Genomic DNA, 16,102 nt, shown 5'->3' on the forward strand with positions numbered 1-16,102 from the left:
TGCTCATAACATGCTCTCAGAATTTCAGAGGTGTTCATGAGTCCTCAAAGGTTGAGGAAGCCTGATACAATAAGACAAAAGTACAACTAAGTTGTCTCAACCCTGGAATGTATACTGTGTGACAATATTGCAATGAATAAGTAAAGCCAAATGAAAAACAACTCTCAGACAGATTCACACGTGGAGACGCCAGGCTGCTTGAATTGTTCACTGAGATCTGATTGCCCCCTGCTCCCAAATAAATTAAGATTTTTGTACTGAGAACAGAGAAAAAAGGGCAAACTAATAAGCTCCAATTATCCCATTTAAAGAGGACAGAAAAGACCTTTACTTTCAAGCACAAACACAGAGACATCACTGAAATATCATTGGTCAAGCACAAAACCAACTATAGATCTCTGTTTTTGGCAAATAATGTTATATTACATTACTTTCCTGAGTTTTGGGGTTAACTAGGTAGCCCTCATTCCGTGGTTTTCATTGGGTTACTTCCTAGCCATCCTTTACCTCTGTTTCATTACCTCTCCTTTCACCAAATACAAGTGTGTTTTCAGTTATACAACATCCAGGGGTTTGGAATATAGAAAAACCTACTAATGGTTGAAGACAAATCCAGGTACAGTATATGACCTTCATTATGTAAGAGTGGCCCCAACCAAATGGTATCCCCAGTTCTACAAGCATGCCAGATGTTATCTGGTTTACCTTGGTTCCATCCACACTGATTATTCGATAGCTGTTCCTTGTGCTGTCATAGAAGTAGGAAACAGTTACAGCTTGCTTGCTTGCAGGGACCCAGTTCTTCTTGGTGGTGGGGTCAATTTGGAAGACATGTGCTCTGGTGGTGAAGATGGGCTGTTCTCTGGAAGAGGGAGGGACAGGAGAAATGGAATGTATAATGAGTTTGTGACAGATGAAAATGCCTGCAGTCTTACCCTTGAACAAAGAATGTGGATCAAGTCAACCCTAAAATATGGGAGGGAGAAAACAGTTCAGGATAAGAACTCAGGAATAAAAGCAAAACAGCAAATCCTGCTATACTGAGGCATCATCAAAGACTTTGGCTCCTCCCAGGCAATGGCCCTGGGACCTGCCCACAACTGATGCTCCAACGGTTCTAGTTTTTAACATTTCCCATGAGATTATGAAAAACCAGAGGCCATAGATAAATATGTCAGCTCTGTCTCCTATTCCAGTAGAAGGAACATCCTAGCTGTTTATGAGCTCGCAACAACTTTGAACTACAGCTGTCCTCACGCCTTCCTTATTTGTATAAGATTATCTTAATTAATTTCTGAGGCTTAGAATGGATCTTTTCTCTTATCTTAGCTTTCACAATGCAAATAAGCTCACACATCCAGCTAGCCAAACATAGTGTTTTTCAAAGTGTCTATCTTTAGAATCTCTCCACTAAATACATGGTACTGTCTGTACAGTAAATCTCACTATGCAACGACTGGGAATGTCACAACACCCAGAATTCATGCTTTTACCACCAGTCTTTTTAGGTCTCTGCACCAACTGAGTGTACATTCCAGAATGCATCCAAAATTCCTGTGTGAGGCTGCCAATGAGGTGTTCCATGAAAAGAGCATCACTGCTCCTTATCTTCTTACAGGAGGGAAACTTGGGACTCCCCAAACACACAAATGATTGGCTTCACACATGTTTACTAGACCTGGATGGACTGTTTGATCAAGCCACAGAGGTAACTTTCATATATCACCCTAATCAATAATGAGTGATTTACATAAGACACTACATCAAAAACAAACAAGCCACATTCTGCTTTTACATAATGTGTGAGCCAGGCCATCTTGAAAGCCACTGCCTTAATACGCCAAAGGTATAGAAGTTCACCCTTGAGCACCCCAAAGCTGAAGTAAGCTCCCCTAAACCTGCACAGAAAGAAGGGAGATAGAAAATTCTGAAAAGAGCAGCCTAATAGGAAAAAATTAAAATTATATTCCTTCACAGTGAGATATATAGCAGCCCTGACTAGAGCGCTAAGCACCAGCCATGATGAGGAGACTCCAGTAGTTACAGATTCTCACTGGATGACTCCCTAAGCCAGACACATTTGTCAGCCTAGACTAAGTCATTGTGTGGTTGTTAGGAAAAAAATAAAATGAGACTCACAGAGCTCCTTGGAAGGATGGCAATAATAAATATGTCAAAAACATTTAGGATCAAAAGGATAAGCCTTCTACAACATTTCTTTTTCAGGACAGCCACCCAACCACTTTAGAGACAGGAGGAATTTTAGAAGAGTTTAAAAAGCACCAACTGTGGATATGTCAACAGCCAAAGTGAATTTTTTTTCCTGGAAACCAGTGCATTGGAATACCCCATCAGAGTCCCCAGGGTCATATGTGGCCAAAAGGATCTGGAGGCAGCCCCCGCCAAGCTCTTCCACCAAAGTTGCCACCGAATCACAGACTGGGGACAACTTTGGAATGTGGCAGAAGGAGATTACTCCTAGAGACGCTGTAGGAAGTGTCCCTGTTAACTGCATTTAATTCATGTAATTTAATTCAATCTAAATGCAAATTAAACTACACCCATGGTCCTTTCTGAGCACAATCCTTGGCAAGCTGTTCAGAGATAACTGGACCCTTGGCCCAAAAGATGTGACTACAGAACTGCCTCATGCAGCTAGCAGGCCTCTGCAGAGACAAGTGAAGTCAAACCATTTCAGAAGCAAGGGAAACCTGTGTTTATTAGCCCCAGATGTTTCTGAACAGGTGGCTGTATCCAATGGGATACAACAGGCTGCCAAATTATTCCAGGGACCAAGCACCTAGCCATTTGGTGTAAGGATGCAGTCATCACACACCCAGTGAGTGATGACCACACCCTTTCTGCCTTCAGATGAATCATCTCCAAATTGCACAGGCATACACCCTGCCCTGCCATTCATTCACAAAAGGCAGGTCTTTCCACCACTAAAGTCAATCTGTACATACCACCTCAATGTCCTACAGCCCAATGACAAAGGAAAATTATTGGGTCTTGGCGTCTTTTCAGAATGTACCTTTTATAGTATGATTGCTTCATAACATTATGCAAACCACCCTGGGGTAGATATTTCTAAAACAAATAAATAAATAAAAACACAGCCTAAGCTGCATGTGAACCTTGTGGAGAGTTTTTACTCAAAGGCCTCCTATGAAGAGGAAAAAAAAATACTTTAGGGTACTGAGGTAGGCAAACTATTAATACAGAGTCTGACGTTGGTAAGTGTAACTGACCTATACAAACCTGGGAAGAAAGGGGGAAAAGAAAAAAAAACCCTTTACTTTCTGCCTAAGGGACAAAATGAAGAAGCTCACTAATTAAAGTTAATTAATTATATTTTTTTTTGATGGCCCTTGCGATCTCACAGCCAAATATTTCACCAGTTGGTGGAATCCACTTGGTCCTGCTCAATTAATTGAAGGCTCTCATCAATGGAACAGGAAGGCTACAGTTTCTCCCCTTTGCATCCAGACCCTATGCTCAACCCTCTACCTTTCAGAATTCTCTGTAATCGTGATGCTTATGAACCCAGAAAGCTGCTTTCAAGAAGGTTAGACTTCCTATATTTCTGTGAAGCAACCTACAGCCCATATGGCAGTCAGCTTAAATTCACAAAAAGTAAGCAGTTCCTTGAGTCAGGCTCAACTCCTGGGTAGCTTCTCATGCCCAATCTTCTTTAGCTTTTTTTAAAAATCAGCCCACTTCAGCTAGTCAAGAAGAGGCTGCCCCTTGCTAATGACAAGAAGCTTCTATGAACACCAAGTTAGATCTGGAAAAGGAATCTATTCTACTCCTTTGCTGGAGCCTTCTTTCACACAACATATTTACTCTTCTTTGTGAACGAGCCCATTTTCTGAGTTTCCACAATACACTACACTAAACCATAAATTAATCATATGGGATGGCTTCACACAATAGGCTAAGCCTCCCAAAACTAACAAAGATTGCTACTATCCAAGCTTAGCGTTTTTGCAGACATGCAGCTACTAAGTCTTTCAGTGATCTGATTAAACATGTTGTATGAATGCAGTCCAAAAGAAGTAAGAGTGTCAGAAAGAACTGATTGTCCTGTCAAAGGCATCTGTTAGCAGTCAGGATGACATCAAATGACAATATGTATGTCATGAGATCATCATGCAAATGACGATTAAGAAATCTGCATCAGTGGCAAGGTGATGCTCTGATGTTCTGATGCAAATATGTCATGTAAATAATTTGCATGAGCACTTCACAATATGCTGAGGTCATTTGCTCCCCCACATACAGCTATGCTCACTTTTAACTCTTGACCTCTTCACTGCTTGTTTTAACTCACCATGCCCGTCTTGACATCTCAAAAGACTATTCCAAGAGACTGAGACAAGTGAAAAAAATCTGTGTCTACTCTTGATTTACACTGACTGGTAAGTGGTCCCCGGGGAGTCTGGATTTCATCGTTTCATTCTTCCCTGGAGAGGCCAGAGAGTGAATCTGTGACCTTCAGCACGCAAACTGCACCTCTGAGCGATCACCTTCTCCCCATGTTTAGCCATGGAACAAGAGGCTATATTTAGAACAGTTGGCCCATTATGAAGCTGTGAAAACACATAAAGACCTACACAACGTCCTGCAACTCTTGATTTAGAGCAGCCAAGAATGTATTCGAGAAATGTTAGACATCTAATGGGTGAGTCTTAAGCTTTGATCGGGCATAGCAAACTTCTTGTTCATCGGACTAGAATGAAGGGCTAAAGAGTAGATTTTTTATTGGTTTGGGTTGCTTGGTTCTCTTTCACTGAAATATTGATTTGAACAGGTGAAGACAGGCAGAGCTATTCAACCCTTCTTCCTACCAGCAAGACACCACCCCCAGGGATGCAAATAATGCTACTTACAGATTGATATGCACACCAGAGAGACTAATGGCACTTCAGACTCTCTGAAGAACCATACAACGATTTCCCACAGCCCTGAAGGAAAGCGCCCTCAAGAAAAGCCTATTAAGAAAAAAGTTGTGGAGAATCTGGCCAAAGACCAACTGACACACTGAAAGTGTCCCTCTTTCTCCTTCCCCAAACCCTTTTTCCGTGTTAGTCCTATAGCCAAATGGATCACTCCACTGACTTAGCTGTAGGACACCTGTAGCACACCACACTTTTTGTTGCAGCAACAGGTTTCAGACCACTCGTGATCATCTGTTCGCTTGGTTCAATGTTGCAGACCATCTAAAGCTGGGACTTAGCCACCTGCAGGAAGACAGGTACCCCGTTTGTCCAAACAGCCAGGCAGAAACACCTACTGGGAGGGGTCTCCTCTATGGCAGAAACAATGTGAGATCAATGCATCTTCTACAGAGCGGAGTGGAACGCCGAGATGTTCTGGTAGAGGATACAGGAATCTACAGAAACAAGAAGTCATATCCTTCCATCTGCTCAAAAGAGGACCTTCCATTTTTAAAAAGTGAGCAGCTGCTTATATAGATTTGCAGGTAGCTGCAAAGCTGGGGGCAGGTAGCTTCTTCTTCAGGCCTTAGTTTGGGGGGCAAAGAGGCAGGGGAATCAGTACTTCTCCATTGCTGCCTCGCCCCTTTGGGATAAGCCCCCCTCCCACTCCAAATCCAGTTGGTCTCTCCTTCAGTCATCTTCCGGAAAGCTGCTAAAACATGGCTGTTCCAACAAGCCTTGGAGGTTAATATCGGCGTGTTGCCTGCCATCTGTTTGGCAGTATGTGTTCTTAATTTTCTGTTCTTTGTAACAAGCATCATGATGTAGATTTGTGGTTTGGCTCTTTTATGACTTAGGCTTGTGAACTGCTTAGGTGTGCGCAATTATGGTGCTAAGAAAGTGATGGCAATTAGATTACAAACACATTCCCTAAATACCCACCCAGATGCAATTTCAACACATCTGGAAACACATCAAGACTGAGAGGAGACTGGGATTTGCATTCATCCCATTTCTCTGGCCAAGTGAGGCTGGGAAGTGCTTTAAAATACTGCATGCTCAAACCAGTTCGACGGCAGGAGAGGATAAAATAAGAAAAACTTGTACACTCTACTGGAGAGACTCAAAAATTGTTTAACTTCCAGCAGTTAAACACTGAACTTCCACTATCATCACGAGTGATCTGAAGGCCCAAGGAGAAGCAGCCAGTTTCAGGAAATACTACTGTTACTTATGATTACTACTACCCTAATGGAAAATCTGGAAATTTTAGGGATCCCTGAAAAGGAAATTCTATAAATGAGTTCAATGGAAAGGAAATCCTTTTAAGACAGAGTTCCTCAACCTTGGCAACTTTAAGATGGGTGGACTTCAACTCCCAGCTGGGGAATTCTGGAAGTTGAAGTCCACCCGTCTTAAAGTTGCCAAGGTTGAGGAACCCTGTCTTAAGATAAAGTTTGGCTCACTAAGAGGATGAACACAAAGATTTTTACATCAGAGAACTTATACACTACAGGTGCCTGACTTTGGGAGAGTAAGAGTACATGGAATGTAGGCGGAAACTAAAGGTGGGTGGGGCAAAAGAGAATTAGAGGGCGGAGTCCACACAGAAACAGTAAAACCTACATTGTTCTTAGACTTGGCCCAACTGCTGCCTTAGTCTCATCCTAATCCATTCGTTCCCATCTTATCCAGCCTTTACAGCGCTACGTTTTAATTTTAATTTGCTGAACTGAAATTGGAAGCAGCTGAAGAGTGGGCTGGGAAAATGCACCAAAACGCTTTGAGGGCTGGATCTGATTCTCAGACCCCAGATTGTACACCAGTGCTCAGTTTATCATTAGAAAATGAGAATTCCTGCATATGCTGTAGAGTTTGCAAGTCTTACCAGGTTTAACTTGACATTTAAATACGCCACAAATTCTTCATGCTTTTTTTTTTCCCTCTACACTTTTCTTGCTACAAAATTAGTAGTGTGGATTAGGTATTCAGATCTCCAAATGTGTACTCTCTGAGCAAAGAACACCTGTTCTTTATTATTTATGGAAGAATCCTGATGAGAGGAGCAAAACTGGAAAAACAATTTGAACGGTAAAATGTTTCTTCACGGAGAGCAGCCCAGGTTCCATGTTCCACCTTCTGCGCAAAGGCGATGTCAGGATATGCCATTTGCAGCTCAATTTTGTCTTTAACTGGTGAGGTTTCACACGTTCATGGCACCAAAAATGTTATGCGGAGAGATCAAAGTGAAACTGTCAGTTTTCAGGAAAGTCCTTCAAAGAAATAAATACAAGCTGCATTTCTAACAACGCCTACCTGAGCTTTCTGCAAAAACAAGTTTTGTAACTGCAGTAAAAGAAAAGCTGGAGGAATGCTGACTATGTTTTAAACTTGGAAGGTTTTATTGCATTTATGCTACGTACAAGCATGATTTTTTTAAAAAGGCCTGAGGTCTTTTATTTATAACTCGGTGCTCTTTCTGTTTAACGCCAAGATCACCTCATCTTCACCCACTTTTCCTATTTGGATATAGACAAAGTATGAATGCAACATTGGACTAAGAACAAGGCAAGATGCCAAAAATGCTAACCAGTGCATTTGCATTTCCATGGCAACACTTCACATGAAGAATGTACAGAACGGTGAAGTTTTTAAAAATAACTCTGTACTCCGCCCAAATATGCATATATATTTTTTTCAAAAAAAAAAAGAATCAACATGAACAATCCTTATTCTATTCCTCTATCACTCTTGTTCCAACCAACAATCATTAAGACAACAAGACATGTCCAGCATCAACGATGTGAGGCCAGGATGGGAACAACTGCGTGAGTATGAAGAGGAGTGGATGCCGTTGGCCTCGAAGAAGAGGTTGGTGCACCCCCTCAAGAAACCAGACTGATTCATACAATTATTGTTCAGTGTTAACTCTGTCTTGTTTAGGTAAGGTTGTAGAGATGTATTGGGTTACAGTTACAGAAGGAATGGGAAGAAACAGATTATCTAGATTGGTGTGTCTCAACTTCAAAAACTTTAAGATGTGTGGACCTCAACAACTTTAAGATGTGTGGACTTTAGTTCCCAGAATTCCCCAGCCAGCCCCACATCTTAAAATTGCTGAGGTTGAGAAACACTGATCTAGATCTTCAGCTGAGGCCTAGACCTGAGGTCTGGACCTGGGCATTGGACCCAGCCAATGACACAGACGCAACCATTTCTCGTCTTCCTGAAAGTGTTCTTAGAACATCAACCACATTCAGAAGAAATGGGAGCTGTAATGAGCAGTCCACTGAATAAATAGAGAAGGATTCTTTATTCCATTGAAGAAATAAAAGGAAAAAAGCAGACTGTTTACCTGGGCATTGTGAAATAGCATGAGAACTAGCTAGCTAGCTAACTAACTAGCCTGACTCTGGAATTGTTTCCTTTGCCCTTATGACATTCTCAGCTCTTCATACTGAATGAAAACCTCACCTCTCGGCCAAATGTGCCACAGGCAGTGATAGTCTAGTGAAAGCCATGGACAAGTGGGAGGATTCACACAGAAGAAGGAAAGCTAAAGATTTTCTAATCCCAGTAAATTGATTAGGAATGTTAAAACGTACAGTTGTTACTTGGTTTATTTCATGCATTGAACGAGTAAGGGGGACCAATTCCACACAACTCTGGGCAGCATCCAGTGTTAGAAAGAGATAAAGGAGCAACAATTATCACTAGATGAAGCAATTCAGAAGACGTGACAAAGTACTGCTGAGGACCCCACCATCAGTTAGCCCAAAGCGTGGGAGAAATACCAGCTTTTAAGGCTGTTTTAAAGACAGCCAGGGTGGGGGGGCCTACAAATCTCAGGAGAATGTTGTTCCGGGGGGGGGCAGAGTACTGACAGAGGAGGTTGTCTTATACCAGAGAGTGAGTTACATCTCAGGGCGTTGCCTATGAAACTGTCAACATTTAATCAGTGTCCCAGATCCCTAGTCAAGTCCATGCTAAGCCAGATTGACAAGAAGCATGCATGACTCAATTTTTAAACAAATCTCTGTGCACCATCCCTCCACAACCTCAACCTTGCTAACCAGGAGTTACGGGAGTTATAACGCGACCCAGCCTGAGGGCTGTAGGAGGCATCCATATGCTCCTCTTCTCCAGCAAGGACCATGGTCAAGGTCAGTAGAGGCCTCAAGAAGAACAGAATGCAGAAATATTTCTGGCACTAGAGTTGTGAGGCTGCCTCTGTCTGAGACAGAGCATGCAAAGGCATATTTATATTCACAGGAAAAGTCTCTTAGGGCTTTCGTAGAGCAGATGTGTAACACAAAATCACTGCTAAGGCACCAGCCTCACCTGAGACCCAAGAGAAAGATAATGTGAGGGGAAATGGCAGACGTCTGCACTACTACCAAGATTAGAAACAAGCTGCTGGTTGGAAAGATATTTCACTTTCTTTGCTTTTCCGCTCATTGAAATACCAGGAAGAAAGACTGGCCTTTCTTGCTTATTTTAGAATGAATATAACAGTGAACAGTGTGGAGACTGGGAATAAATCATGTAAGCATCAGATCATAAAACTCACTAAGACAGGCAGCTGTTGTTTGAAGAGCATCAGTGTATGGTTAATGTGGCATGGTTAAGGGACTGAACTGAGAACAAGAAAAAAGGTTCAGGAGAAATAACATTTCAGCCATGGGTGATGAGACTTACGGGCGCACTACTGTTCTTTCTATTCCACCCATCACCATGCTTCTCCTGCCAGGCTATTATAACATTCATTTACTTGGTCAGGCTGATACATGAAAGAAGGGCCATCAGTCAATGGCTGCGTTCACTCACTGTGCTAAGCCATGGTCTGTTCCAGCTATGGTTTGTTGAGCATGCCACAGCTGGCTGGGTTCATGCATGATGCTAAGACAGAAACTGCAGTTGATAAATCACAAGAGTACATACATCATGGTAAGACAAAGCCAACCCTCCCATTGCAGTGAACCTTCAAGTAAGAACCATGACGGCTACTGAAATCTACCTGGTAATTTCACCAGGTTGCCAAATCTTGTGAAATTTCAGCATCCCTTTATGAGGTCTCCTGGGATTTCATAGCAAAATCACTGAAATCTTGTGAAGTCTGAGAATCTTGAGAGATTTCAGGACATTTAGGAGCAAAAGCAGAAAAGTCCCCCACCCCTACTTTACTGAAAACCTTTTGGCTGTCTCCTTTGTTTCTGCCACCATGCAGTAAATCTTCTGAACGTCTCCAAAATACTATAGAAGCTTATGAAAAGTTCTCCATCATCTTAACTCCTGAATGATAGAACGTTCAGGAACTTGCCTTAAAGACCCATAAATATTGTTTTGCCCACTCAACATGTGTCATTGGAAAGGAGAATGTAGTGCTTTCAAATTATAAACACCCTTACATGTCTCCGTTTAGGAAAAGACCATCTCATTCTTGAAGTACCGGAAAGGGACTCTAATCTAACTGCCAAAGGAAAATGTCAGGAGGAAGTCATCCTGATTGTCATCCTGCCACTTTCCTTTGGCACAAAGTTCTGCCTTTGAGCTACAGTACCTCCTTTGGCTCAACTCAGCTAGCTGGGTTATTTTCCAGAGGATAGAACTGCCAAGATTAAGGACATATGTTGAACAGCATTGCAAAGGATGCATTGTAGCAGTGGTAGAGACTCATTTTGCACACAAAAGATCCATCCAGTCCCCAATAACTCCAGCCTTCCTAAAACCCTGGAGAACCAAAGTGGTTCATTTGATTTGGATTAGACTGTTTTGTGAACCTGGCCACCATACAGGTAGTCCTTGTTTAGTGACTGCAATTGGGAGTAGCAACGTGGTTGTTAAGCAAAGCGGTTGCTAAGTGAAAATCATGTGACCATGACTGTGCTTATGATTTTACTTCAGTTTTCCTTTGCTTCTTACTACTTCCTTCAGCTGAACTGGGGTTCTTTCTGTTTCTCTTTGAGGACATCTTGGTTTGGAGTAAATAAGCAAGTGAAAATAAGAGCAGAGAGACACTATGAAGGTTGTAAATGCAAGGACTAGCTGCTAAGTTGTTTTTTTAGCACTGTCGTAACTTTGAACCATCATTAAACAAGGCAGTCATTAAGCAAGGACTAACGGTAGTTCATAAATCTTTGTTTACAGCTCAGTAGGTTCATTCATTCATTCATTCATTCATTCATTCATTCATTCATTCATTCATTCATTCTTGAATTTATTTCCCAACCTTCAAGCTGGCTTACAAGGATAAAAAAAAATACACTGTAGATCTTTCAGTACAGGCAACACATGATTTCAGTCACTTGCACTGGTCAGTAGCCTGGCAGTCACAGTTCACACCAATTACAATTTTGGGTCACTTTGTTGCAGCTACTTAGATTCCACTTAAACATAAGGACAAACTTTCTGAAAGTAAGTTCTATACAAGAGCGGAATAGTCTAATTATGGAGTTGTGGGTTATCTACCTCTTGAGGATAGCTTCATGGTTTTTCTTGTGCACTGCATCAGTCCCAATGATCTTTTCACCTACCCACAGTTTCTTTCCATTGGCCTCAGAATCATGTGTGCAACCAGTGAGGTGATCCACCAATATATCTTAAGTAAACCTCCAAAATCAAACTCTGAAGAACAGTGAAATAAAAATGTTTTCCCTCCCAGAAAAACTCCAGAAGAATTTCAGTATAGGAAAAAGAGTGTCAATGGTAATTATAGCTCTTAAGGATGATCTCTGGAGTTAACATAATCTTTTATTTTACGTAGCATTTGTAAAAAGTGGTTCTCCCTTGAGTTTGGAGAGGCCTATTCTTGCTACAAAAAATGGAGAAACCACATTAGATTTATAATGGAGAGTGTATTCTCACAATACATTCAACTATGTCAGATGATGATGTAGCAGAGGCATTTGTACAACTTGAGAAGCTTAGTTAGGTTAAACTTGGCTAGTGCCAGGGCAGGAAACAGACTCCACAGGGACTGCTGGAACTCTGCTTTATTATTTCAGGGTATAATATCAGAACCCTGAAAGAGTCTCTCTCTCTCTCCTCTTACCCCAAAGAGAATCGTGGCAAGGCAGTCCTGAGTTGCTTTCTCACCCTCTCTTCTCTATCAGAGCTAAGCTGATGTTTATGTAACCGCCTTGCATTCCTTCTTCAACGTTCAGCCCATACTCTTCTACAGCAAGATTGTTCTGGTGTGTAGTGTGTTGTACAAAAACAGCCTCTGTAGTTAAATTTATGGGTGTGGTGTATTGTGGGAAGAGACGTAAACTCCCTGTTCTCTTATCTTGGAGGACACTGTTGTACTGCTGAACCTGACTGGTATCCCATATGCTATAAAGGACCCATTCTATGACCAGGGCTGATGTAAAGCTGAAGTCAGTTGTGAAATCAGGTACAGGTAGTCCTTGTTTAGTGACTACAACTGGTTCCAGTGAAGTGGTCACTAAGGGACATGGTCACTAAACAAATCATATGACTGACAGAGAAGGAGAGAGACTGCAAAGATCACCGGTTGCTGCCATCTCATTCAGATAAAGTTATTCTATACAGTGTCCTGTGCCTGACCCAGTTTTTCCCATTTTTTGTTTTTTTGCCTCCCTCTCACAGGGTGGAGAGATTGCTTAAACAAGTACACTTAAACAAGCTGTTTTTCTCCACAGTGCAGCACTTCCCTAAAAAGTGCTAATGGCAAGTGAACAAACTCAGCTCTGTGACCTTAATTACTGTAGTTGATTAGAACTTCCCCCAGCTCAGAGCTGCGGTCTGAAACTGACCAGACATTAATCAGTTTCACACTAAAGGCTTTTGTTGTCCTAAATGTGCATATTGGTCCGAAAATGATTTTTTTATTAGCATTTATTACCATTGTATTTGCAAACAGTCATTATCAGAGGCTAAATGAGATTACCTGTAGTACCAACTTACAAGAGTTCTGGGAAAGCCTCATCTTCCCTTAAAAAAAAAATGTTCTAAACCCCAGTATTAACCCATTAACTAGCTTTTTCCCTGATGTCTCCATCTACCTTGCTCTGAAAATGCCACATTACCAAGGCTTCATGAATGTCACGGGCATTACAGTCCCCACTCGCTCTTTGTGCATTAAGACTATTTTCCACCAAATACCGTGAGCTAAAAGCTTCCTGTCCTAGTTGGAGGCTAAAGCCACTTGTCCTGTCACATTCAGAAATTTAATTACAGGCTGAACTATTTCAGGGTAATAGCATTTCAACTATTGGAGAGAAGCAAATTATAAGGTTCCACTTTCCCCACCTTTAGCAAATCCAGCACATTTGCAATCTAACAAAGTAATTGCAAAATGCTACTTTAGGGGATACCCTTGTTTTATGTGTAACATGAAGACCCCCAGGTGGGTGGAGAACACACATGTAGACATTCAAAGCCATAGAAATGGGAAGAGAAACAGAGACCTCTGTATTTATGCAGAAACCTCAAAGTCAAACCAAGCTGCTGAACTCATACATTGGGCAAAAAATACCTTTTGCCTTTTCAACCAGCTCAAATCAAACCAAACCTTTATTACGATCGAAAATCAAAAGTTATTCAAAATACAGGTAATAGATAGACACGGTCAATTTCACGATGAGAGAAAATACAGGTAATATATAGATAGGATGAGAGATAACTTGCAAGGAGGACAATTTAACTTAGAAAGCAAAATTGCTCGGAAAAATCAGTTCTAAATTCTTGCAGAACTAAAGCTGGGTGAGTTTTATTTCGAGCCCTGCAAAGGAGATTTCCAAGACTGTTGGAAAGGGAAAGTAAGTTCAAGCTTTGCTTATCCAAGTTAAAGGTTTCTTATTTGATTTGAATCAACACAGGGGCAAACAATGCAACAGCCTCTCTTATGAAGCTATGCGCAGAACTCAGGGGGAACAAATTCCAGGAGTGCATCACTGGCTTGGAGCTTGTGCTTATCACAGTAGACCCCCGCCCTCCAAAAACAAGCCTTTATTTGTTTTAAATGTTTTTCACCTACTTGGACTCCGACTGCAATATTTAACTGGTCAACTGGCCTATTTTTTAAAATCAAATATTCAGTTTCAGTTCAACACTTTTCCATCTCTCCTTCCTTCAACTATGGGAATGCAACATTTCTGCCCAGCAATTCGCATAAGAGTTACTCCATTTCAGTGTTCGTATATAAGATGTTATAGCAGTGTTTCTCAACCTTGGCAACTTTAAGATGTGCAGATTTCAACTCCCAGCAAGGCTGGCTGGGGAATTCTGGGAGTTGAAGTCCGCACATCTTAAAGTCCGCACATCTTAAAGTTGCTAAGTTGAAGAACACTGTGTTATAGAATAACATTCCTCAAAGATATACAGAAGAGGAACACACTGTCAGGCCTGTGTCTCCAACTGGCATTCCTGAATTTACAAATCTGCCGGTCACCCTCACATTTATAGCTTCTTAGGAGCAAGATGAATGGTGTTTGTGTTACACATGTCCACAAAACATTATGCAAACCCAGTTGTGAAAGATGGAAGAGGACAGTCATATAGTCATGGAAGTTAGTCTGTTGCCCTGAGTGAAACTTAATTCCACGTAAGACGAATTAAGCTTGAAGTTTTCCTAAAGACCTCAGGCTAAAAAACATACCTGAAAAATGCAGATCTGAACTCTGATTACTTAAATGCAAATAACTCTGTCAACAAACTGTCCATACGCAGTGATTAGTTAATGTGAATTAACTAATTAAAGCACAGAGGGAGTTGGAAATAATTCCACAGCTTCCACCTTGCTTTTGAATATTCAGAAGGATTATCCCCGTATGACATTTTACATTATATCAGCTTGTCAAGGTGTGTGTGGGTTTAAAATAAAAAAAAAATTCATCTCATGGACACAAGTTAATAAAATCAGGAGTGTGGTTTAAAGATTTACCCACCTGGAGTAAGATTATATTCATTCGGCTTAATATCAACATACTTGGATGGTGACATACACACATCAAACTTCTTATTAAGGTGCTTTGAACTTTACAGATTACTTTTAATCCATGTGCTTACTATGAAAGAAGTCTAAGAATAGATAGACATACAAACACAGGGTAAAACTTGCATTTGAGAGAGCATTTTGGGGAAAGGGGCATCCTTGAAGCCCAAAAGTCCATTAACTCACAAAGTTCAGCCTTCTTTTCTTCCTTTCTCTTCCCAGACATTGACTACAGGGACATCATTCTGGGTACCGGCTTCATTCAACAGTCCTAAAGGATCCCTTTTTGGACCAATTGCTCTATCAACAGAGAAGCATTTCTCAGAACAGATGAGAGATTGTGGGGAGGCTGGGAAGAGACGGAGGGAGAGGGGACATAAATACTCAAGAAAGAAAAGGCGAGTCTGTCAGCAGCTTATCTCATCAGCAGCAACTTAGCCCAGGTGACAAGAAAGCCGTGAAGAAGCATTTCAGATCATAAAGAAACTCTGCCTTAATGGACTTACTATAAAGGAGGGCTGGAAATTCCCCTGGCTGTTTCCAAGATTCTGTATCTATCCCGGGCCAGCATGAAAGATATTCCACTAAGCTCTGTATAATCGTTGCTTTGGCTGGTGTGGGTCTTCCGGGCTGTGTGGCCGTGTTCTTGAAGTTTTGTTTCCTAACGTTTCGCCAGCACCTGTGACCGGCATCTTCAGAGTGCAGGAGCACGGACAGGAGCAGTTCTCTCTGTGCCCAGGATGATGTGACCCTTCTGTGGGTATTTATAGAGATCTGAGGGGGGGGAGGGAAGGTGCTGGCGAAACGTTAGGAAACAAAACTTCAAGAACATGGCCACACAGCCCGGAAGACCCACACCAGCCATCGTATGCCGGCCGTGAAAGCCTTCGACAATACAAATCGTTGCTTTCTTGATCCTGCCCACCTGGATGGGGCTTTACAGAGCAGATGCCAGGGTGGAAGAAAGGAATCACCACCATGCCCCAGGACAGGGCTATTGACCATCCACCCATCTTCTTAGCATTTTCCCAGCCTCCTTCACGTGAGCAGCCAAGCCTCCCTCTGTGCCTCTTTGCCTTCTCTCCCCACTAAGAAGTGCAACATGAGCCACGTGTATTAGCCCGCTGGGTCTTCCTCTCACCTTCCCTCCCTCACCCACAACTCAACCAGCTGAAATATGCTGGCTTGGCATTCAGAGCACAGCTAT

General features: G+C 41.8%; 1 protein-coding gene and 1 long non-coding RNA gene across 7 annotated transcripts in view; one reads left to right on the forward strand and one right to left on the reverse strand.

Annotated features, from left to right (window-relative positions):
• The window catches only part of HOMER2 (homer scaffold protein 2), a 65,116-nt gene that overhangs the window by 41,097 nt on the left and 7,917 nt on the right, over nt 1-16,102 (reverse strand). For all 6 annotated transcript variants that reach the window (XM_088148610.1, XM_088148609.1, XM_088148608.1 and 3 more), the window contains exon 2: nt 706-862. In XM_088148610.1, the coding sequence (XP_088004736.1) occupies nt 706-862 (157 nt within the window). The remainder of the gene's footprint in view (nt 1-705; nt 863-16,102) is intronic.
• On the forward strand, nt 4,536-15,252 carry LOC148214790 (uncharacterized). Its single transcript, XR_015797503.1, has 3 exons — nt 4,536-4,684; nt 4,814-7,811; nt 15,118-15,252. It is a non-coding gene; the product is annotated as an uncharacterized LOC148214790 (long non-coding RNA).

Source organism: Python bivittatus, unplaced genomic scaffold (genome assembly GCF_059951505.1).
Source record: "Python bivittatus isolate LINGU-HERP-01145 unplaced genomic scaffold, Pbiv_v1 ctg000530_np1212, whole genome shotgun sequence".
In the NCBI taxonomy this organism is placed as follows: Eukaryota; Metazoa; Chordata; class Lepidosauria; order Squamata; family Pythonidae; genus Python; species Python bivittatus.